Consider the following 24779-nt stretch of genomic DNA (forward strand, 5'->3'; position numbering starts at 1 on the left):
GGTAGTTAATCCCCTGAATACATGATGATCCATTAAAAAAATAGACTATTATATGACCACTAAAATGATGCCCATTTATAATTTTTGTTCACAATTTATTTGGAGTAGACAGAAATCAAGTTTCAAAATAATATGCAAAGTATCAGCCCATTTTTGTTACATATGTTAATGTTTTGTCTAAATGCATAAAACATCAGTATACACAAAACATTAATAAGGCTTATCTCTGAACAAAGAAATGTGAACTTTTTATTTTGTTTTTCTGCTTTTTAAAGGGGTTTTAGATGGGAAGGAACCTGGACGGGCTGTAAAGGGAGCAGCCACACCGAGTGACTTAAATACCTTTTCCTGTTTAATCTGTGCTCAGGGAGCCCAGGGAGCATGGTGCAGGCCAGGCTCAGCTACCAGCTCTGACTCCTGTCTGCTGTAGGTATTTGCTGCCTGGTCTTAGAAAAATCGCTTAAACTTGGTTTTCTCAACCAGAAAATACAAAGAACAATTTTACGACACTTGGTAAATCTCAAGCCTCAAAAACAGAGACTTATGAGCTTTCCTACCCCTCCCCAAGATCAACTCTGAATGTGATGGAGCATCCAAGTCCAGCTACTCACAGAAAACAGAAGAGGGGCAGCAGGTTCCCAAACCCACAGGCACACAACCCGCGAAATCCCAGCAGTGAGAAACTCTGCAGGACAGGCAACCCGGTCTCGTCAACAAATAACTCTCAAGAAACAAAAAAGAAAGATCTAAGGCTACATTGTATCCACTAACCTCACTTGTGTTTAGATTCTTATTCAAACAAATTATTTTTAATATAATGGCACTGAAGAGAAATGTGTGAATTTAAACACCGTCTACTTGATACTAAGAAAGTCTTGTTGCCCTAACTGGTTTGACTCAGTGGTTAGAGCATCAGCCTGGGGACCGAAGGGTCTTGGGTTCGATTCTGACCAAGGGCATGTACCTGGGTTGCAGGCTCGATTCCCAGCCCCGCTCAGGGCACGTGCGGAGGAAACCAATCGATGTGTCTCTCCCACATCAATGTTTCTCTTTCTCTCTCTGTCTCTCCCTTCCACTCTCTGGAAAGCAACTGAATCAATGGAAAAAATATCCTCAGGAAAGGATTTAAAGAAAAAAAAAAAAAAAAGCCTTGTTAATTTCTCTGGTGCTATAGAGAGTGATACTGTGTTGATGTTTCTTTTAAAGGGTCCTTTAGGAATATTTGCAGGTGAAGCGACAGAATACATTGAATTTGCTTTAAGATCATATTAGAGAGAGGGGCTGCGAGTGTGGATGGGCAGGATTTGCCACAGGTTGATGGTGGGTAGGTGGGGGTTTATCATACTATTGGGTCCCGTTTTGTGTCCATTCAATTTCTCTGTAACAAAAAACAACACACACACACGTTTATTTTTTAAAAGCAAAGTGTTCCCATCTTTATGATGAAGCTGATGAATTTTAAATATGCCAATAATAAAGCAAGGGTCCTTTGACAGTGGGGGCTGTGAAAATAAAAGGGAAAGGCCAAGTGGAGAGGAAACTCAACAGCAGAGCAATTTGTCTTCGCCAGTGTCCTGACCTATTAGAAAGCTGAGGTGAGACGCTGGGAACAGCTCCCAGCGGAGCCTGGTCGCCGCTCTCTGAGCGGCTCTCCCGAGCCACCCACATGCTCCTGGAAGCTGAGGGCTGAGCGCTTTGCCCAGATCTTCACGATGCCCACTGCCGCCTTGTGCCTATCTGCGAGCTAACTCCTGAGGCCCCGCAACAGCCCCATGGTCCTGTCACTGTGATCACCACTGCTCCCAAGGACAGTGGCGCCACAGAGAGGAGTGGGGTGCAGACCCACCTCCATACCCCCGCCCTTTCCTCACTGGGACCCCAAGCCCAGTCAACCGGAACTTGGCCTCCCCACCTCCGACCAGGTGCTGAAGGCCTGCGCGTCGGCCCCCGCGGTCATCGAGGTGCTGTTCAACGCCTACCCTCAGCTCCACGTGCCAGCGTCCTGGCGGGACTTGATTCCCGAAGAGGTGTATCAGGTGAGGGAGCCGCCTGCCTTCCCGGTCAGTGCAGGACTGTCTGTTTCTGTTTGTCTGTCATTTCCAGGTGGGGATCGAGCATCTGGAGGAGGAAAGGAGGCCTCAGGGCACGTTTCAGCGCCTTTGTTTCCTTCCGGGGGGGCTCAGCAACTGCGCAGCCAAGAGCCCGCGTTGTAGTCGGGGTGCTGGCCAGAGGGATGACAAGGGTGGGCGTCGAGCACCTGAGTCCCCAGGCTCTGGCTCCTGTGTGTCGGCTCCGTCCTCCGACCCAGGGCAGCTGCGGGCACCATGGCCACACCCAGCAAATTCGGCAGCTAAGAGAGAGCGAGCATTTTTCCAGAAGCCTCTAGAAAATTCCCCCTTGTGTTTTGTTTTTTTTTAAATATATTTTTATTGATTTCAGAGACAAGAAGGGAAGAGGGAGAGAGAGAGAGAAACATCAATGATGAGAGGCATTGACCGGCTGCCCCCTGCACCCCCCTCGCTGTGTGGCCCCCGCATGTGCCCTGACTGGGAATCAAGCCCCCGTCACCTGGATCATAGGCTGATGCTCAACCGCTGAGCCTCACAGCTGGGCTCCCCTCCTGTTTCATCCGCTCGAGTCCTTGCTTATCACTGAGCAGCAAAGGGGGCGCTGGCAGAGGGGCGGGCACAGCAGGATCCGAGGAAGCTCCCGACGCCGGCCGGGCCAGGGCAGGCCCCCCGGTGGAGGGCGGGGGCCGTGGAGAGGCCCCGGTGGGTGTCTCCCAGCGGGAGACCGGGCTGCGGCCCCACGGGCACACTCTGACGCCGCCCCCCTTCCTTTCCAGGAGCACCAGCCCTTCTACCGGTCGCTCTTTGCCACGGCCGGCCGCCCGCGCCGCCTGGGGCACCTCTGCCGCTGCGCCATCCGCAGACGGCTGGGCAAAAGGTGCTCCCGCCTGGTGGCCCGGCTGTCCTTGCCCGCTGCCCTGCAAAGCTACCTCCTCTTGGAGCCAGAGGGCGTTTTGCACTGAAAACTGGAGCATTGGGACTTGGTCTTGGCCTCGTCTTTGCCCTTCCGCGAGGCTGGGCGTGAGGAGAGCGCCCTGGGGGGGGCTTCCCTCTGGCGATGCCCAGGCCTGCCTGAGCTGCGGGTCCGCCTGGGAATGCGGTGGCCTTAAGCCCCCTTACCGCCTCTCGGGATTCTTGTGAGGATGAAAGCTGTGACTGTCACGGTACTTGTATCAGAAAGGGCCTCTCCACAGAGGTTGAGCGAAAAGATGTACCTGTTTTTCAAGGTTTGTCTCCTGCCCCCAGTGGGTCAGCTGCATGCACACGGCCCCCCAGGCCTCAGGCCCTCTGCCTCCTGGACAGTGCCCCCTCCTCCTGGAGCCTGGCCACCTGGGAAGACTGTCCCCAAAACATGACGGCCGTGCACACTGAGGGAGGACACTTGCTTCCATGATTAAAGCCCCCTCCCAGGAGCCCACCGCTGCTCCCCAGCACAGGGTGGCTGGGGGCTCCCCAGAAGGACACTGGAGGGGCTAGGAGCCAGACATTTTACCCCATGGGAGCCTCCTGTCTGATATTTTCACCAAACCCAACTGATCCAGCTCCAACGCATGGCCCAGGAAGCCACGGGTAGAGAGAGGTTGCCAATGCGCTGGCCCCCCCCCGCCCCCTCCCGCCACCCCCTCCCTCCCGCCTTAGGAAACGGTTTGCTTGTTGTCTGAGATGCATTAGGCTTTAGATGTGTTCCGGGGGTCCTAGAACAAAGTAGAGGTCTTTGAAAACATGTTCACTTTATATTTCTAAAAATCTGATGCATAATGACCCATTATTGGTTTTTCAGAATTGAATTATGCTAGCAATTTGCTTTATTAATCAAAAAATAAAATAACCCAAAATTGTGCTGTTTCGATGACTGTGCCTGACTGCTCTGTGCTGTGTGTTCTAGGGAGTTCTCAGACTAAAGGGACTCACGTTCCGTTCCCGTAGATAAGAGGAGGAGGGTTGGGGGAGGGGAGGAGAAAGACAAGACCAAGAGGAGGGGTAAGGAAGGGGGGGCAGTGGGAGGGAGGAGGTAAAGCTCCAGGAGACATGCCCCTCGGATGCCAGAATCCCCCGGCTGACGTCGTTCCCAGTGAACAGCTATTCCTGGGAATTCCTCTTATTAGCGGGTCCAAGGATGTTTCTGCTCTTTCCCGGTTCCTATTTGTACATCGCACTTTCCTCTCTGAGCATCTCCTATAACTCAGTTCCATAAGGCCCAAGTCGCTCTCTTTTGTTTCAGGTTTAGCTTTTAATGATGCATTCACGTGGTTCAACATCCAGAGGTTAACGAAAGAGTAACTGTTTCTACTAAAAAAGGGTAGCAGGAGAATATTTTCCCTTCAACCTTTTTTAAAATCCTTGCCCAAAAATATGTTTTAATTGATTTTGGGGGGGAGAGAGAGAAAAACATTGATTGGTAGCCTCCTGTACGCCCCCCAATCGGGGATCGAACCCTCAACCTAGGTATGTGCCCTGACTGGGAATCGAACCTGCAACCTCTCGGTGCACAGGACCATGCTCCAAGCGACGGCGCCACCCGGCCAGGGCTCCTCCAACTTTTGTTGAATATCTTTGACTGTCCTACCTGTCAACTGACCCCAGAGAATTCCCAAATACACAGTGAGGTTCCCCGCCACCCGGGGTCCCAAGGAGGTCGGCCTCCTTCCATCCCGACTGTGCCTGGACAGGATGAGAGGTCCCCAGCCCAGCAGGACAGCCGGTCGGCCAGCAGTCGGCCAGTACACGGACGCGGCGCCCTGTCGCGGAACGCGGTTAAAATTCTGAGCGCAGCCTTGAGCCTCTTTCCAGCGTGTTTGTGTCCCTTGAATTTTAAGTCATGTGTTCATCAGCTCGGCATGTTCTGAAGGAAATCGAAAGCCCTGGCTCTTTAGGACGCATTCGCTAACCCCAGGCACTGTCTGTAGCCGGCGCACTTCCGTTCTCTGGAATCACCTTTGGGTGCCACAGGGTGATGGGGGGGCTGTTGAACTTTGGCAAAGGGCACTTAACTCTCTACCCAAATGGTGCGAAACACGGGCCTGTAGGATGAGCTGGCCGGCTCCAGCGACCGGCCCTGACACCGGCATCGAGGGGAGGCTTAATCACTGCTGTTGCGGGTGTCATTAGCTGGCCAAGTGCTTCTCATCTCTTAAGGGCTGCCCAAGGACCAAGCGATAAACCAGGAATATGGCGTCTTTTATTCCATTATTTCAAGAATAAATTATTCCTTAGATCCGGGATACTGAGAAGCCCCAAAGTCTCCACTGTGATCAATACTGCATGTTATTTTTTGGATTTAAGTACACTTTTCCGAATGCGGGGTTTTCCTTGAAATTGTCAGTATCTCCCTATCTTGAAACAAACAGTCATTTCATTAAATTGCTAAAAACAAGCCTGAGGTGAAATTTCTACAGCCCCCCAGAGGATTTGCAGTATTGAAACGTTTTCCAGGAGCCCTGCAGGTGGCGCCATAAGCAAACGGTCTCACCCGCGTCCGAAGCCTGCTCGGCCCAGGATTGAAGAAACGAGATCTTAGCTCGCACGACAAGGGGGAGGGGACTACGGGGAAACCGCAGAATCCGACGCTTCCTGTAGAACGGCGCTGCTATAATAAAAATCGAGTAATTAAAATATTGATTACGGAATCGCCTACTTCCCTCGTATTAAATACGCACGTTTTATAGGCAGCGTGTTTATAAATAAATATAATTTTAAGTTGACTCTTTTATGATGCCATAATGACAGCCCCAACCCTCCTTTGTGTGCTAAACGTGTTCTTTTAAACAAAATCATACCTCTTCACGGTCGCAGTGTAACCAGCCGCGTTTTCCAGCCCCATCTATCTCATCTTGGGGGGAATGGTACTTCTGCAGCCCTAACACTCTGCCTAATCACTCCAATAAAAAGAGGAGATTTCTTTGTCATGCAATTTGTAAGCAATAAACATGATTGAGAACGGCGCGTCTGCTGTCGACGACGTCTATGCAGGGTTTTAATTCGGTGCGTAATTACTCATTCGGTGGGCGCTCCGGCCGTTCTTTCCCCGGCTCCGGAGTTGCCAAGTTTGGAGAGCGGCGGGGACGCGAGGTGTCCGCGGACTTTTGCAAGCCCGAGTTGGAGATGCAGAGGCTCGGAGATGAAAAGAGAACATTTTTTTTTTTTTTTTTTTTTATCTGCTAAAGACAGGAGGTCACATTAACTCGTAATACAGACACATAAAAATGTGATTATGGGTCCTAAACAGAACGCAGTAGGCTCCTAGTTAACACAATGAGATTTCTAGGAAGTGATGCATAAATGCCTCAAAAATGACACATTTCTCACGTTTCATTCCAATTAAATTACTGAGGCAGCTAACAGCGACGAGCGCCAAGTACGCGGGTAAAATGAGGGTTTTCTTCTAACGGTATCCCAGCGAAAGTGTATTTTTATGAGAAGCAGTTAATATTAAGCTATTAGTTTTCAGCGGCGCTGGAAGGGATGTCTCGACCCTTGTCTGCCGAGCTCGCCCCCGAGGTCTGCGCCTTTGTTTCTGGGGTTTGCTGATAGGAAGAGGGAATTGCTCCGCCGGGTACCGCCCCCCGCCCCGGGTCCCTGGGGTGAAGGGGGCCAGCCCGGAACGGGGTCCCCGCCGTCAGGGCCCAGCTGGGCTCAGGCCCAGTCGCAGCTCGGAGGCCGGAGGAGGCCAGGGCTCCGGGAGGGGGTCGGGGAGGAGAGACCTGTGGGGCTGACACCCACCCGCGACCCGCGAACACGCGGAACCCGCGCCCCCTCCCCCTGCGCTCGGCTCAGGTCTCCAGAGCCTGAGCGCCCCGCAGCCCCGCGGTGGTTCTCGGTGCAGCATTGGGGGGTGCGCCCTGGGAGGGGGGGCGGGGAGGCCTGCTTGGCCTGGAGGCCGCGGGGGCGGGGGGTGCACCCCAGCGTCGCTCTCAGATGGCGCAGCGGGGTTCAGGGCTGCTCCCCAGCCAAGGAGGCCGGAGACGCGCGGGGCCCGGGGGTGGGGCGCGGGGGGCGGGGCAGAGGGGGCCTCGGAAGACAAAAGGGTGCTCTGGAAGCCTCGTCTTGGGGTTTGCAAGGCGCACCGCGGACAGCGGCAGAGCGATCCCAATCAGAAATGCGATTTGAAGGCCTAATGAACTTGATTGCGCGAACATTTATAATCCCCCGTGGCCCTAAATGAGATCAGATACAATCAGAAGACACGGAGAAGGGAGTGTTTACCGCCGACGCGGCGGCTGCGGACGGGGCGAGCGGCCCGGCGTTGATGTCGGAAATGATGGATAACCCGGGAACGGCAAATATACTATTTGTCTAATGGCTCGGCAATTAAATTCCCCTGTAAATGACCCATGCCTCATTTCATCCTAATCTATGGAATTTTGATTGAATTCGTCAGCTCTAATTGAAAAATACTGCGCTTTAATGTCTGCATTGCAGTTTCAGGACCGGAGTGGTTTTAATGAGACGGTGCCCCCCTGACCCGGGAATATTTGAGACTTATTCGGAATTTAAAGCCAGAAGATTGCTCAACTGAGCGCCGCGATTCCCTCTCCCGCATCCAAGTCCATCTATCTCCAGACACGATTTAATAAAACCCACTTGGGGATAAATGCGCCCGGGACTCGAGCCCAAGTGGCAACCAGGGGGCGCCCCCTCTCAGAGATAACAGGGGGCGGGGGTCGGAGGGGCGCGCTCTCAGGAAGGGCCCGTGCCCTCCCCGGTGCCAAGCGCTCCTCGTCCCTGCCGCGGGCCAACCCCCGCACCGCCCCCCCCCCGGGCCCCATACCGGCCGCAGCTTCGGCCTCCGGGACAAACCCAGGCGTACCGCCCGGAGGAGGAGGCCTGGCTGCCTGCGACCCGTGCATCCGGAGGTGGGTCGGCCCCCCAACTCTCTTTATATGCTAATGCCGAGGCGAAGCCATCCCTGAAAAATTAGCTACTTGCCGAAGCATATTTACTAGATTGAAACGAGTTAAAGAGAAACGTTTTAAGTCGTGCAAACGAGATAATTGGGCCACATTAAAACTGGAAATGTTTGCTTCTCCCCCTCCCACCCCACCCCCCAAAAAAAGCTGAGTTGGGGTAAAAGCGCGCCGCCTACACCCGAAACGAGGAAACGAGGCCGCGGCTGCTCAGAGGCCGGAAGTCGGGGTGCGCGGGGCGCGCCCCGCGGGGGCCTCGGCGAGGGGCCGCCGGGCCGCGGTGGGGCAGCCGCGCGCCCCGGCTCCGAGGGGACGATCCCGGAGGCGGCCCGCAGGCGGCGCCCGGCGCTCGGGCCCTCCCCGGGAGCGGAAGAGAGGGGAGCCCGGGGGCGGGGGGGGGGAAGGTCGTCCCTGGGTCCTTGGCTGCAGCTCGCCCCCCCCCCAGCTTCGTGCGCACCCCGTGCCCCTCCGGTGTTCCGAACTCACACCGCGGGGTCGGGATGGGGCCCCTGGGGAGACCGAGTCTGGAGCGAAGCGAGAGGCGAAAGCGCACCGGTGGCCCAGCCCGCCCCCGAGGAGGAACGCACTTGGGGTTGGTTTGTTGGGCCTCGGCAGGTCTTTCATTTAAAATAAAATCATCTGAAGTGCCCCAAAAGTGGTTTCCCTGGGAAGGCGGCGCCTTGCGCCCTTGCGGGCGGCCTCAGGGGCTGCCTGCACCCGAGTCCCCGCTGGGCCGCCCTGGGGCCGCGCGTGGGGACCTCTCTTCCCGCGCGGGGCGGCGCGCTCTGAACTCCGAGGCCGCATCGCGATCGGTTTGGTTTTAAATGCTCCGGAGTCGGGCGAGCAGAGGCCGCCTCGGGTGATGTCCTCCCGCGGGGAGCTCGGGCTGGCGCCCCTGGCGGCCCCGCGGCCGCCCAGCACCCCAGCGTCCGGGTGGCGGGCGCGCCTGCGGCTGAGCGAACCCCTGATCGCTCGGTGCCAGGAGCCCCGCCGGCCGGCTGCGACAGCCGGTTCAGGGCCGCGCCACAGCCCGAGACATCACCTGAATGACTCGCGTTTTGGGGACGTCGTCGGGCCGCCCCCCGGGGGGAGAGGGCCGGGGTTCCCACCCATTACGCAGGTGGCACCGCAGAGGCCACGGTGATGAGCTCAGCTGAGCCCAGGCCCCTAGGCTCCGGTGTCAGAGGGTTTCTTCTCCATCTGCGTCCAGGCCCTGCTCAGGTGCGGCAGAGTCGAGACCCTTAGTGGGCCCTCGAGGGAGCCGAGGTGAGTTTTCTATTACGATGCCCAAAATCTGACCGTATTTAACACCTCGTGCAGTCACGGAGGTCTGGGTTTTTACCTTCGTTTGTGGCAAAGGCTTCTCCTGTGGCCTAGACGTTTACAATGAAAAGAAGTTGGGAGTCTTCCTTGTGCAGTTGTAGGCCTGTCTGGGCCCCTGTAATTGCGCCGATAAAGGGGGGCTCCGCGGGCGTCTGCTCCCCAGAACCGCGGAGTCGCAACAGGCTCTACGGCAGGTGCCATTAGTCACACGGCCCCTAGGGGGCGCTCTGCGTCCCTGAGCGAAAAGCACACCCACGTGCTTTTCAGGCTAATACTTTAGAAATCGTGAAGCCTTAAAAAACGCTGTTTCCTGCCACTCCCTCATTAATTTATGAAAATACACAATACTATGTGAGTTCTGTTTACAGACATGAAGTAACCTCGTTAGGCCATTAAAATAAAAGTGTGCCGTGTAAAATCAAGCTTGCACAAGAAAGTATTCAGGTCATTACATTTTAAAGTATAAATGTCCAAATAAGTTACACGGTGCTGAAAGAACTAAATTTGAAGGTTTGGGGGGGTTAGAAGGAAGTTGAACTTTAAGACCTCTCTCATCTCCTGTGAAGGGGGAGGGGTCATGTTGGTCACAGGTGTCCAACGCCCCTTGCTTCTGAGCCACCACCATCAACGTCTCCTTGTGAAGCTTCAGGTCCATCATTGCCACAGAGTTCAGGGAACAGGTTTGGGGGAGGGGACCCGCAGGACTGCTTTGGATTTAAGTTCGTTTCCCAGCAGAGACCAGTTTTTCTCACGTGCCCAGGAGAAGGGGAGCAGAGGGGCAGACTGCCTGGAGGAGGCAGCCTCACCTCTGCCCTGCTGTAGGGTCTGTCACCGTCCTTGATGGCTGCTCTGCTGTGGCCTGGTCAGAACAGGCATCTGACACTCGTGGGAGCCCTTCTTCTGGCGTCAAGGGAGATGTCCCCTGTGGGGAGCACTCACCCCAGCATGGCCCCCCTCAGTAGATGGGTGTGGAGAAGCCACAGTGTGAACGCCCTCCCCTTAACTCTCTGTTCATCATTCAAACAACAACAACAACAAACACCCACTCCCAACACACACACAAGGGCAACGTGGCCCATGCATAATGTCTTCATTTCCTACAAAGCCCAGAAGTGTCCCCTAGGGAGGCGTGGGGACAGGGTCAGCGTTCTGACGTCCTCCGGACCTTTCCCCCTGTGCCCACGCCCGCTCCAGCAGGCTGGCCCCTCGCTGGGATCCCTCGGGATGTGAGCTTGCTCTCTGCGCCCACCCCTTCTTCCTCTGAGGTGTGGGTTTCGAGCCGTACAGACGGACAAGGGAGATACAGCTGTTGGCAGCAGCCACTCAACTTGAGCCCTCTGTGTTTTTCCAGGCGACAAACGGAACATCCAAAGGTTCTTGTATCAAAGGCCTGGGGGGTCCCCATTTCCCATCTTTTCTTCGACTGCCACCGAGTAGGGGCTCTATATGTAGGGGGCCCAAGGCAGTACTGACAAGGACCCTGCACCGTGCCAACCTTCTCGGGCAGGGGCAGGGAGCGAGGGCAGTGGGTTCGCACGATTTCACTCGGGAACAACTGTAGATTGTCCCAGCCCGGCGAACGCAGGTGCCCGGCTACATCTCATTTCTCAGGCCTCCTTGATGGAAATGGCTCACCCCTGGTGGCCCTTGACCTACGCCAACCCTCAGGTCAGTGAGCAAAGGAGCCCAGGTAGCTGAGGGGTCAGAGTCTAAAGGGGGTGGGGGTGGGGAGTCTACTCACCGCCCTTCCCACTGGCTCTGTCCTCAGTGGCTTACAGGCCCCTGGGCAGGACCAAAGATCCACACGGATTTTCCTTCAGTGTGGAACGGGTCCGCCCGTGGGTTTGGAGTCAGCTCTACTGTAAGTGGGGTGCTCCTGTGTACCTTTTTGGGGGGCGGGGGGCATCTATTGTTATCTTCATTGAATTGTTGGCTAATAGCACGGCTCTCCCCCCACCCCATCAGCACACACACACCCCTGGCCTCTCCTGGGAAAAGTCCGCCCGGTCAGGCAGGCCCTGGAGCCGCTTTCCCTGGTAGCCACAGCTGTCCTTTGGGGAAGCCTCGTGGAGCTGGTTGGTCAGTTGCAGACACACCGACGCTTGCGTTTCCCAGGCGAGATCATTGCTCAGCAAACTTGGAACAGTGACCTTTCCCCAGGCCCATGGGGGTCACTCCGGTCTCCCGTCTAAACAGCATCTCTCCCCTCTGCACCCACGCCCTTGCTCCCCCTTGTGACCTCCTTTCAGCGCTGGGTTGAAACCGAGGGGGCTGTGGCCGCAGGAAACGCTGGCCCCGCTCTCCAAGTGTGTCTGGGGGAAGGACAGACGGACTTCTGGGGAGCACGGGCCGCTTTGTACTGGGTCCCCGAGGAAGCGGAGCCCTACTGGGGGTGGCTGCTGGCCCTCCAGACACCCTCTTGCTCCCTCCGGTGTGGCTCCTAAAGGGTTAAAAGGATGACCTCCAGGTACACTAAGGTCCCGCCGGGGTGGGGGCCCTCAGGGGGCAGCGGGGGCCCCGGTTAGGAGCGCCCAGGAGCCCGGAGGCTCGGGGCCCAGGTGCAGGCCGCGCTCTCCGGGACCCACGGTGTCCTCCCGAGGGCTGGGAACCCGGAGGGCGCGGCCGGCCCGCCTGGGCCTCTGGCCGGGGCTCCGCCGCCCACCGAGCGCGGGCCGCTCGCAGCCGGGACGGCATCGCGCGCCCGCCTCCGGGACCAGGCGGGCAAATGGGACGCGGGGTCCGTAGGGGCTGCGGCGTCCCCACAGGGCTGCGCACGCGGTGGGCCCCAGGGCGCGGCCCGCGAGGCGCGCAGCTGCCCCCCTTCACCCCTGCGTGCCCTCTGCCGGCCTCCGAGGCCGCCGTTTACGCGGCCGGGGATTAGCATAGCTGTGAAGTCCCGCAAACAATGCCGGCTGTGCGGGGAGATGAAAGTCGGGCGTTTGAAGTCCAGGAAAGGTGGGGCCGCGGGAATCCGGGGGGCCGATAGGAGAGAGAAAGCCAAGTGTGAAGCGCCGCGGCCTGAGCCTGGGTCTCCAGCGCCCGGGGCCTGGGGTCCGCGGGCCCGCGCGGCCTCCCAGACTCAGGCCGGCGCCCTCGCCGCCCCTCCCGCCAGCGCCCCCGGCCGCCGCCCCCGACCGCAGCCCTCGGCCCCGGCTCCCGCGCCGGCCCCGCCTGACGCTCCCTCTCCCGGGCCGGGGAACCCGGGGCGCGCGCGCGGGCGGCTCAGTCCCCCTGACGCCCCCCCTGGGCCCGGGCTCGGTGCCCCGGGGAGGCGCGCGGGGAGGTCGGGCTTACAGGGCGAAGGCGGCGGGCGACCCAGCACCACAGTGGTCACGAACTCGCCACTCCAACCGTTAGGGATGTTGGGAAAGGGGAACAGGACCCCCCCCCCCCCGCCTGCGCCCTCGGACGCCTAGGCCCGCGCTCCCGAGCGGAGCCAGGTCCAGGTGCGGGGGAACCGGGGGCTCCAAGCGCTCGCAGCGGGCGCCTGGGTGCGCGGTCCGCGCGTCCACTCTCGCAGCCCCGGGGGTCCCCGCGCGGTGCAGGACCCCCCCTCACCAGTTCCTCCCCCCATCCAGATGCCAGGAGGACGGGGCGGGGTGCCCAGCGGCTGTGGCTCTGCCTGCCCCTCCGCCCGGGGCTGGGGAGGGCAGGGCAGGTGTGAGGGGTCATGTTTCCCCCGCCTGAGGCCTGCGGGGAACATTTTCCAACTCCCCCGAGGAAATGCAAAAAAAAAAAAAAAAAAAAGGTACCCACCCCTTCAGGTTGGCGGTTTTGTTTCTGCTACTTTGAGGGTTGGAGACACAAAGCAAAACTTTCTACATAAGAATGTGGCGGCGCACACGGCCCCCGAAGGGCTTCCTCTGCGGGCGCCTTAGAAAAGCCCCCGCCCCGCTTTCCGCGCGGCCCCCGCCCGCTTTGCGCGCGGCCGAGGCGCAGAAGAATGAAGCCGAAGACTTTTATTTTATAAACCACTTGATCTTTGCTTGGGAAACTCTATTAATTGAATGGGTTTGCCTTTTTTGCCAGTCCCCTTTATCAGTATTTATGGGCTTTAAATTGTTTAAAGTTCCCTTGACGTTCAATTTACAAGTTTGGGGACTTTTTTTGTTCCGCCTTTTGTCCCGGAGAAAGACATCGTGTTGGAAGTGCTTTGAGAAGCCAAACATGAGAGGCTGGCAATGAAAGGGGAGCGGGGAGAGCCCTTTTAATTCCGTCCTGTTGGTGAATGGCTCTTTTACATAATTGCGGGAGCTATTTCAAAGCCAGCCAAGGGCTGACTTCACTTACAACCACATGGAGTCTATTTTGGGCTTTCAGATTTAAAAAAAAAAAAAAAAAAAAAAAAAAAGCCTGAATAAAATAGTTTTAAAAATGAGGCTTCACTGCTCTCTGCTACTTGCAAATTGGTGTGTCTGATGGGGAATTTTACACAAGCGCCCCTTTGTAAGAGCCTCTTGGGCTGGGGGTGGGGGGACTGTTCTGGGTTAGCTGGGTGTGAATCCCAATTGCCCTTCCATAAATAAGACCCATCCCAAGCTATTTCCCGACTATTGCCGGGAGCAAGAGCCCAGGCAATGACCGAATGATCAGGCCACTCAATGTCCCTATAAATAAAAACAACGCGGTTACCCAAGAAACCAGCCTGCCGCCTGGGACTGGCCTGCGGGCGAGCGCGCCGGCTCGCTAGGCCCACGCGAGGCTCGGCAGCCAGCCAGGCCCGGGGCTCCCACGCCCACGCACGACCTGGCTGGGAAGCGCGGGGTTCGCGGCGCTCCCTCCTCCGGGCTGGACTCCGAGGCAGGCCCACTCAAGTTTGCTGCGTGAACGCTCATTTGATGTGTGCGGTTAGTGCTACGACTGGGCCTGCTTACACCTACGGGCCACCGCTGGCGGGGGCACCCCCAAGCGTGGAGACAACTTAATCACGGTCCCGTTCACTGACGTCTGAGGTTTTAAGTGGCTTAAAACGATCCTGACACCAGCTTGGCATCGGCCAAGGAAAGTGCCCAGGGGCTGAGCCAACTAAAACCCGGAGGCAAGTCCCCTGGAAGAAAAGTTCTTGGAAGTTAACTAGAGCCGTAGGACCCAGGCCCTCCCTTCGGTGCGTCCTGCGTCCTGGCTCATCCGAGGCCCGGAGGGAAGAAGGCTCATGGCAAAGGGCTGCTCTGGGCGGTTTTCCCGCGCACCCAGGGCCCGCGGAGGCACCCGGGGCTCTGCAGTTTCAGGCAGTTGAGAGCTAAGCAGATAGGAATCCGACGGCTACATAAGCCATGTACCTGTCGCTTGCTGCCCATAAATCTCTCCCAGGAGCAGAGGGAAAACTCTAAAGGCTTTTATTACCCGCAGTCTCCGCGCTCCCAACGCCGGGCAGGTAGCTGTGGTGCCCGGAATGACTCTTGTTAATCACGGCGAAACACAAGGATCCTTTTATGACGCCAACAGTCGTTTTCTAAGCAGTTAAGCATTAGATGAGAAAATATGACTGCATTGCATTCGAGGGGAGAGAGAAAAAAAAAGCCCACTAGTAAATAAAATTCACATTGATGAGAATTCTCTGAACTCACTAATAAAAGGAGATTAGTATTATAACCCCTGCAGTCAATACTTTGCACGGCAATTTATGGATGCAAATAATATGCCATCACATTATTTCAAGTGTAGCTATAATTCAACGGACCTAAATCTTCTGGCTGAACTTTAAATGTAGAATTATCATCAAAATAATCAAAGGGATTCCTGGCTCTCGGAGGGTAATCGGGCGACGGAAGTCCCTGGAACAATATTTTTACGATGAAATTGCAAAGTGGTCGGCCAACCTGGCTGGGCCAGATGAGTAACAGCCTAGCCGGGCCTGCCAGCGCCGGGCCGCGAAGGGACCCGGCTGGAGCCATGAAAACCAAGCCAGGAGTCCAGGGGTTTTCCTGGTTTTCAAAAAACAAGTTCACCAGACCCCAGCCTGTGTGACTGTAAGTATCTCATGACGAGAGGGAGTTATTTATTAGGCTCATAAAGAAATCAGTCTTTTTGCCCTGGGCTTCAATATCCCCCCCCCCCTTTCCTGTTTCTCTGATTTTGTAGGAGTGGTGAAACAGGGGGAGAGCTTAGAGACCCCCACAGACACCTCCTTCCTCTCGCGGATCCTAACGGGGATTCATTTCCCCTCGGCGGCCTCAGCCACCTCGGGGTCTGGGAGCGCAGAGAGTGGAAGCAACTCAGGCAGCGCCCTAATGAATTCTTTTCAAACCGCCTGCTGCCGGAGCCATCCATTACTGCGGCCGGAGTGGGAGCCCGCTCCAGACGTCTTTGTCCGGGCGGCGGTGGGAGTGGAGGAGGGCGGCTGGCGGCAGGGCCCTGGGGTGTTCTCAGCACCCTCCCCTTTCCCCCTCCGGGGACCCTTCGGGTGGGCTCCTGCATGAGGATATGGCCCCGGATTAAGACGTCCGGCAAGGGGGGGGGGGAAGAGGGGCTTGGGGTGAGAGCTCTAGAAAAAGGAAGGGAGAGCTTCAAAGAATCAGGTCGATAGATTCATAAAGATCGATTTATCTTTATCTCCCAATTAAACGTGCTTGTAAGTGATACATAACAGCGGCCCAGCGCGGGCTGGCTCCCCAGCCACGAGCTCCCCGGCGTGCGCGCGTTGGTCACGACCCGTGTAACAATGCCCTTCGCTCCTCTCCTCCCGAGCCCGCTGCTCCAGCATCTAGGCCCGGGAAGCTGGAGCCGAGGCGCTGGAGGCGCGTGGAAGCCCCGCGCGCGCTGGCGCGCTTTGCACGGTCCGCCCCGGAGATGAAATGATGCCGTTTTTAAAGGGAACGCAAGAGCTGAAAGTTTTGTTTTTATCTTGGAGAAGGGGACAGGAACATTCCTAGACCCCCGCCCCCTCCCCGCCGAGTCCCTTCCTCCCAAAATCTGGGGTTTTACCGTCGTCGAGACGAGAGAAACGTCTGGAGGGAATCGGCTCCGTCCTGCAGGAGGCAAAGCGGAGCCGCGCGCCCTCGAGTCCTCGCGCTGGCAACCGGGCGGCGGCGCCGGGGTGAGCGCTCCCTCCGTTCTCAACGTGCTTAATTAGCGCCTATTTACAAAACGCAGCTTTTATTTGAGCAAACATCATAAAGCTTTCATCAGGATAATCTCACGTTATGCAATCTGGAGGCACAGTAACTCCCCCTTCCTCCCCGAGGATGGAGGCGATGAAGGACCCGCTTTATTATCGTAATTATCGTGGCTGTTATTTTGGTGCGCACAGGCAAAGTGTGTAAATAGGTGCGGTGATTAAGAATGTCATGAAAAATGAGAAGGGAGCGCTCACGGGAGGGCCCGGCTCGGGACGGGGGCACCGGCAGCCTCCCCGCCCCGCCGGAGCGCAGGGGAGGGGGTCTCGAGGAGCAACCCCGCGGGCTCCCCACGCACGCAGAGGCTGTCGGCTGCCGAGGAGCGCCCTAGGGGCAGATCTGAAGCAGCAGGGCCATGCCCCCAACTCCGGGAACCTCGCCCGCACCCCTAGAGCAGCAGCAGCACCCGGAGCTAGGGTGAGCCGGGAGCAGGTTTGTTCCAAGGAAGGCGAAGGAGAGAGAAAACGCCCGAGGCCCAGACGTGGCGGGCCCCAGCCCCGGAGCTGCCCTTGGAGGCGGCCTTGACGGGGCCGCCGGGCCGCGCGGTTTGAGCCTCGGGGGTGCCAACCGCCCCTTTCAAGTTTGCGCGGCGCCGCAGGCTCGGGCTCCCGGGCCCGCGCGCTCCGCCGGTGGCGCCCGCAGCCCGCCGGCCGCCAGCCCGGGTGGAGGGGGCGGAGCCCCGCCTTCCCACGCCCCCCCGGCGCAGCCAATAGGCGGCCGCGCTCGGCCCCACGTGAGGCGAGCCGGGCCGGGCGGCGAGCAAAATGTGAATGGGCGAGAGGAGCGCGATTTAAAGGTGCTGGCGGCGCCCGCGGAAGACAAGTGCGCCAGCTCCGCGCGCTCCCAGCGGCCCGCGGGAGGCAACGGACCGCGGGACGGACAGACGGATGCACCGACGGCAGTGAGCCGGCGCCCAGGGCCGCGGACGCGACGCGCGCGGGCTCCGACGGGCAGGCGGCGGCAGCGGCTCCAGCGAGCCCGCGGGGCCCGGGCGCCCTCTCCGCTCCGCTCCGGGACGCGCGACCTCACCCCGCGTGCCACCCGCAACCGCTGGGTATGCCGCGGGCCCAGGACTGAGGGGCAGCGGCATCTGCTCTCCGGATACTGCTCCGCCGCTGCCCGACTGCGCTCCAGGTGCCCGGCGGGCTTCCCGGCGGCGGCGCGGCGCAGGGACTTTTCGCCTCTCGCCGGCCTCTCCCGAGCGCGTCTATGAGCGCAGCGTTCCCGCCGTCGCTGATGATGATGCAGCGCCCGCTGGGGAGCAGTACAGCCTTCAGCATAGACTCGCTCATCGGCAGCCCGCCGCAGCCCAGCCCCGGCCATTTCGTCTACACCGGCTACCCCATGTTCATGCCCTACCGGCCGGTGGTGCTGCCGCCGCCGCCGCCGCCGCCCGCGCTGCCCCAGGCCGCGCTGCCCCCCGCGCACCCGCACCACCAGATCCCCAGCCTGCCCACCGGCTTCTGCTCCAGCCTGGCGCAGGGCATGGCGCTCACCTCCACGCTCATGGCCACGCTGCCCGGCGGCTTCTCCGCGTCTCCCCAGCACCAGGAGGCGGCGGCCGCCCGCAAGTTCGCCCCGCAGCCTCTGCCGGGCGGCGGCAACTTCGACAAGGCGGAGGCCCTGCAGGCCGACGCGGAGGACGGCAAGGGCTTCCTGGCCAAGGAGGGCTCGCTGCTCGCCTTCTCGGCGGCCGAGGCGGTGCAGGCGTCTCTCGGTGAGTCCGCGGCGCGCGCGACCCGGGCGCGGGGGCGCGAGCCAGCTCCGGCTTCTCTCCCGCGCGCGGGGGTCGCGGTGCAGCCGCTGCCCGACCCCCTCCCCAAGGGCGGGAGGACGCGGCCCAGCCGAGCCGCGGGGACTCGGGGACATTCAGAGCCGCGCTCCAAGCAGGGTCACCGGGGGGGGGGGCATCTAGCACCCTGGGCCCGATGCCGCGCACGGCGGCGTATCTGTCCCGCGGCGAGTTGGATGAAGTCTCGCCACCCGACCTCCCCGCCCCTGCGTGGGCCCCGGGTAGCTTTCAGCATTAAGCGGAGCCGGGGTCGGCTTCGCGTCTCCCCAGTGCTTGTGCCGAGGGGCGCCCAGGCCCGTCGAACCCCTTCGCGGGCTTGCTGCTTGCCTGGCAGAATCGGCTTCCTCGGAGGCCGTGCATCTGCGCGCGTGTGCTGGGGTGTCTCGTGGGAACTTCTCCTTAGGTACCAAACTTCCCTTCCACCCACATTATCTGTCTCCAAAAAATACACGGTGTGGCCTCTACACCTCCCTCTGTCCTCGCTCTGGCTGCCACGAAATTGAGGTTCCCAAAATTATCCCGGGAGCTGGGGGGAAGGTGAACTTCCCCTCGGCCCGCACCCAGCCCCCACCCTGGGGACAAAGGGGAAGCTCTTTGGGCCTCAGGCCTCCTGTTCCTTGGGCCGGAGGCTGGGAGCTCGCCGAGGGGGCAGCCAGCCCCTGGAGTGATGGTTACCAGCAAAGGGCCTGAGCCCGTCCTGTCTCCTCTCCTTTGAGCTTTCTCACGCCCCCCACCCCACCCCCCGAAGGCCAGGAAATCGCAATGTGTTAACGTCCTAGCGAGACCATTCGCCCAGACGGAAAATGCTGCCTTGGTGACGGCGGGAAGGGGACGGGAGGCCGGCGCGCGAGCGAAATGTAATAAAACCCCGTTTGGTTTTTGCTTTCAGTCGGGGCTGTCAGAGGGCAAGGGAAAGACGAGGCAAAGGTGGAAGACGACCCGAAGGGCAAGGAGGAGAGTTTCTCGCTGGAGAGCGATCTGGACTACAGCTCGGATGACAATCTGCCCGGCCAGGCGGCGCACAAGGAGGAAGACGCGGGCCACGCGCTGGAGGAGCCCGCGCCCAGCGGCGGCGGCGCCGCGGGCGGCACCACGTCCACGGGCAAGAACCGGCGGCGGCGGACTGCCTTCACCAGCGAGCAGCTGCTGGAGCTGGAGAAGGAGTTCCACTGCAAGAAGTACCTGTCGCTGACCGAGCGCTCGCAGATCGCCCACGCCCTCAAACTCAGCGAGGTGCAGGTGAAAATCTGGTTCCAGAACCGCAGGGCCAAGTGGAAACGGGTGAAGGCCGGCAACGCCAACTCCAAGACGGGGGAGCCCTCCCGGAACCCCAAGATCGTGGTCCCCATCCCTGTCCATGTCAGCAGGTTCGCTATCAGGAGTCAACATCAGCAGCTAGAGCAGGCCCGGCCCTGAGGGCCCAGGGAGCGGGCCAGGGCCCCTGCCGCCGTGGAGAGGCCACCGCCAGGCAGTGCCCGAGGGAACACGGGGGAACTGTGCCCTGTTGGAAGCAAAACTCAGTCACCCCCTCCCTCAACTTTGGACATCCCAAGTAAATCGAGAGTGTATATTCATGAAACGGGCTTGAAAGACTGCTTTCGAAGGGGCCACAGCTACGGCTGAAGACACACTAAATATTTATTATTACTACCCTGCTTTGTACATAGATATCTATATAGACCGGATCTCAGCTGCAGTATTTTGAAAGTTACAGGACCAAACCACCCGCTAACATCCCAGAAGAAAACAGACCTCCGCCGTAACCCGCCACCCATAGCAGCCACCTGTCCCCACTCACCCAAAGGTAACCGGGACACGCAAGGACTCGCACCGGGGCTCACACTTATGTTTTGTTTCGGTTCTGGCTTTTTTTAGTTGACTGAAAAGCAGGCGTTTTGGGGGCAGTCTGGAAAGTTGCTTTGCTTTGGTTTTGCCTGGCTTTCTTTCCTGGCCTTGCATATCCTGTCTGAGCCATGTCTGAAGCACGTCTCCGTTGTGTTTAATTTATTACAATGTAGCTTATTTTCTTATAAGTTATGACATTTAAACAATCTCAGTCTTGTGAATAATAAAATGGAGAGAGAGCAAGAGGGGGGAAAAAAAAAAGACCAGTGCCTGGGTCTCTGAGTGTGTCCAGATTTGACTGTTTGGAGGGCACCCCCAGCGTGTGGCCAGCAGCTGGTCTGGGACCGGTACCGGATAAACGTCCCCTGGCCAGTTCTCAGGCTGGCTGGAAGTGAGCCCCAAGGCACCTTACCAGGTTTTCAATCGGAGAGCAAGACCTCCAACTGGGCGATACATTCAAGGACACCAAATTTCCACCTTAGAAACCTAACACCCCCCAGTTTGCACAGTCTCTTCAGTACCTAAGAGGCTGGCAGACTTGGACCCGAGGAGGAGGCGGGCGCCCGGAGGAGGGAAAGCGAGTGACTGCGGGTATTGGGGGCTTGGCACAAACTCCTGATGCTCTAAATCGATTACAGCCAGGGAGGAAACGCGTTTCCTTACAAAAGTCCCCGACCCCAAAAGAAGCGGTGTTTGCTCGCCGGGCGGGGCAGAGCGCCCATAAATCAGGCTCCGGCGTTATCTTCCGACAGGAGCAGAAACCCCGCCAGCCAAGCTGGGCTTCTCGGGGGCGCTGAGCGCGGAGGCGGGGGTGGGGGCGGGGGCGCGCTGGGAGAGCCCGGGACCCTGCACCTCCCTCTGGGGGGGGGGCGCAGGGGGCGGGACCCGACCACCGCCCCACCCCGCGGGCGCCGGGCAGGTTCGCAGCACAAAGGGGGAGGGAGAGAGGAATGCAGTCCAGTTGGGGCAGGTCCGAGGGGGTACCTGGGAGCTGGCGGCCACCTGGGCCGGAGGGGCATGCCTGCATCCCCAATCCCACCCCCAACCCCCGGTACCGCGCCCCCGAGCCCAGCCCATTCCGTCGGCCCCTTTCCGGACCTGGAAGCGCCCGACCAGACACGAGCATCTGGGCCCACCGGAGATTGGAGTGGACAGGACACGGTGACCCGGGGCGTCAGGGTGAGCGCGGTGCCAGAGCCCCTGCGGTCTCCAAACCAGCAGTCCAAAGAGCGGAGAGAAGCCAGTGGCTTCGCCAACCTCAGCCTCCCAAATGGAGGCCCGGGAGAGGGCTGCGAAGCAGCCGCACTCAGCATCCACGAGGCTCTCATCTCCAGAAGGGGAAACGCGTCGCCCTGGGTCAATACTAATATTGACTCAATTTATACTGCTTAGGACGCGTCATCTCCCCGCGGCGGAGGGGTGTGGGGACCCAGGCTCTCCCGGAACTTCAGGTGCAAGGTGAGGGCCGGGCGCCACGGAGTCACGGTTTCCCGCCGCGTTTCCAACGTTCCCAGTATTTCCCGTAATCTCCCGTGGTGGTCAGTGGCTCAGGCTTGGGTTTAGAGCACAATAAAATGGCCTGGCCGGCCTCAGGGCGCCTCAGCTGACTCTGCAGGATTCGGAGAGCTGGGGGGCCCCTTGCTGTCCCTCCCCCAGCCCCCTGAGGCCTGCGGGTGGTGAGTGCGCCCGGGTTGTTTCTTGCCCAGGCGCAAAATCCTCAAGGCCCGGCCATTGAGCGCGCCCGGGTAGCCAGTTGGCGTCCTTGGCTCAGCACGGCCAGGTCGCCACTGGCCCTAGGCCGCTGCCCAGGCCATCGGGACCCGAGGAGACACCGGCTCCACCCACCCTCACCCCCAACCCCCGCACACCTGGGCCAGTCACTCCCCAAGCCGGGTACATGCGCCCCTAGCGGAACTGCGGCTTGTAGCGCGGAGTCCCCGCTTGGGACCCGGGGAGCTGCACCCTCCCTGGCGGGGCGTCCCCACCCGTCTGGGGGAGGAACCCTGGGTATTGAGAGCAGGGCGCTCGACAGATCCTGGAGTGCCCCCCACAGAGGCGTAACCCATACCCCCCTCCAAAAGTCCGTGGCAGGGATGGGAAGCCCCAAGAGGCCCGGAGCCTCGGCTCCACAAACCCTGTGGGAAAGTGCAGCTCCCTAGAAATGGGGGACCCCTTCAGGGAGCCCACCCCAGGGTCCAGCTCCCCCGCCCCCCCCAGCTGCGTAATCTTCGCCCTTTGGAAACAGGTGGAGAAGATGGCCAGTGGCTCCTATGCCCTCTTGGGGTGCTCTCACCCTCCCACATGGGTGACCCCCGGGGGCACCCCTGAGAGCCCTGCGCGGAGGCCCAGCCCCAGAGACAGGCCGAGGGGAAGAAGACAAACAAGGGGCGCTTGATGGCCGCTGTCAGCACGGCCGTCATCACGGCGCTCATTTGGCTGCCTAATGAGTCACATCACAGGCAGAGAGAAAAATTGTCAATCGCCCGGGCCCTAATGAATTTTTTTGCAAATTGTAATCAAGCCAGGCCGTCTCAGCTGGCTGATTAATGAGACCCACGAGGCTCGGCCAGCACCTCAGCTTTTTATTCCACCCCGTCCTTCCTGCACTAAATTAACAGCAACTTGTCTGAGCTTCAAATTAACTCCCAATGATTAATTCTGATGGGGGGGCCTGAAGAATAGCTCGTTCTAATAGGCTCTGGCCTGAGATGCTGTTGGAAATTAATACACTTCCCCTTTGGCTGCCGGCTTTAATCCAAGGTTGGGTTTTGACATCACTATATTTGTTGTTACAATAAATTCCACTTACATCTGCAGATCAAATAATTGCGCTGGGGAGCGCCATGGACCTGTGCCCCCGCCCTCGCCCCCACCCCCAGCCTGCACGAGGGCCCTCTGGGCTGCTCCCACCCGTGTTTACCAACCCCAACAGGGGTTTGAGCACAACCCCCACCCCCAGGAACAGCTACTTGACCAGGTGACCCCCTGCCCTAGCTCCCTTGGGAGCCGGGGCCCCTCCGCGGCTTGGAGAACTGAGGGCACTTTGAAAACCAGCAGCCACAGCTCCTCTCCCCAGCAGGGCCCTCTTCAGATTGTCCTTGGGGGTCAAGCGCCTCCTCCCCCAGCTCCCGCAGAGGCTTGAGTGCCCTGGGCCGCCACTGTTCCGACCGTCCCTAAACCCCTACAGGGGCTGGGGTTTTAGTGCATGCTCCTGAGCCCAGCTTTCGCCTCCTGGTCTTCAGCCCCATGGGGTGGGGTTCTTTCTCAGGGCCTCTTCAGCTAAATGGGGTGGGTGGGGACCCTCCATGTCCTCTCCAGACCGGGTTTGCCTCCTAGGAGAGTCTGAATTAGAATCTGGTTGCTGTGCCGTGCCAGGCTGCCCACTCGGGGTGTAGGTGACGTGAGCCCCTACATTCCACGACGCCCTCTCTCTCCGGGTCAGTGTCCGCTCGGTCCTGTGTCCGTTCCGGCTTAATTAGCTCAATCATTTCAGCTGCCTTCCGTAGGCCTAGCAGAGGGGCTGGGTGGCTGCTCCCTTCAGCCCTGGGCCAGTCCCAAGCGGAGCCCCGCCATCCCCCCCAGGCAGGGGATTCCGGGTGCGCGGGAAGCCAGGAGGGACACTGCCGGCCTCGGGACCTGGTCACCACCTGTTTCTGACCTCCGGGCCTTCCCAGCGCTCTGCGGCCGCCGGGAGTGGCTGGCGCTCGGGGACGCGTCCAGTGGCCCCGGCGCAGACTCTGCATCTGCATCCTCTCCTTTCGCGGGTGGGAGACTTGGGTGTTGAGGCGGCCGAGCGGCCTCCTTGGGAAAGAGGCTTCTAGCACGCACCCCTGTTTCTGTCCCCAGAGACTCCAGGCCGCTGTGCCAAGGCATACAGGCGGAGCAGGTGGCCTGCTTGGACCCGCTGGGGTAGCAGGGCTTCCCAGGTGCCCCGCATGGCCTCCTTCTCCCCAAGCTCGCTGCCAGGGGGCTCTGGGGTTTGGGGGGAGCCGTGACCCCGGTCAACCGGAGCGTCCCGGGCGAAGGGAGGCGGCACTCATCTTCATTTCGGGCCCTTATGGTGCAAACAGGAGAAATATGGTCTTTGTAACCAAACGTGAATGCAAATCACACCGTCTGAGTAATAAAGCACCTGAAACCTCGACACACAAAAGCAACACCATATGTATGAAGACAACCTGCGTACATTATAAATTACTTCGTGAGAAATGAGCGCCTATTGGAGTAGTTCAGAAGCGAGAGGCCCAAGCCCGCTTCCCTCCCCCGCGGCCCTGGGGAAAGGTCAAGGGGCCCTTTCACCCCCCAGGGCCTCGGGCGCGGACACTGGGCCCCGAGTGGCTGCGCGGGAGTCTGCGGGCACCGCGTCGCTGGAACGGCGGGCGCGCACCCACCCGGGGAAGCCCTGCGAGCCCGGGCCGGCTGGGCGCGAGGTGCCACCGGTCTCGGAGCTGCTGCGGGTCAAGTGCCAGCCTGGGGACTAGCACCCTCCTACCCCAGATGGCCGGAGGAGGCCCCTGGACGCCGGCTCTTTGGTCAGCGCGAGGTGCTGCCGCCCACGATGCTGCTCAGGTTTTAGCGCGGACCAGCGGCCCCTGCCAGCGCATCCCTTCCCAGGCGCTGACCCCGGGATGAGGGCCGGGGAGTGCGCGCGTGAGTGTTGGCATGTGTGCCGGTCCCCTCGGGCTTGGCGGGACACCGCACAGCCACGAGTCCGGCAGGAGCCGAAGACGCC

The 24779-nt window shown here is 59.6% G+C and overlaps 2 protein-coding genes across 2 annotated transcripts in view; both read left to right on the top strand.

Annotated features, from left to right (window-relative positions):
• The window catches only part of ASB18 (ankyrin repeat and SOCS box containing 18), a 33486-nt gene extending 30455 nt beyond the window's left edge, over positions 1-3031 (top strand). Inside the window, exons 4-5 of the mRNA XM_087819352.1 lie at positions 1923-2036; positions 2846-3031. Of these exons, the coding sequence (XP_087675478.1) occupies positions 1923-2036; positions 2846-3031 (300 nt within the window). The remainder of the gene's footprint in view (positions 1-1922; positions 2037-2845) is intronic.
• Positions 3032-17619: 14588 nt separating this feature from the next.
• Positions 17620-19618, top strand: GBX2 (gastrulation brain homeobox 2). Its single transcript, XM_087819353.1, has 2 exons — positions 17620-18127; positions 19092-19618. Exons 1-2 carry the CDS (start codon positions 17620-17622, stop codon positions 19616-19618), a joined length of 1035 nt encoding a protein of 344 aa, XP_087675479.1.
• Positions 19619-24779: the final 5161 nt, after the last annotated feature.

Source organism: Miniopterus natalensis, chromosome 8 (genome assembly GCF_054644295.1).
Source record: "Miniopterus natalensis isolate mMinNat1 chromosome 8, mMinNat1.hap1, whole genome shotgun sequence".
Classification (NCBI taxonomy): Eukaryota; Metazoa; Chordata; class Mammalia; order Chiroptera; family Miniopteridae; genus Miniopterus; species Miniopterus natalensis.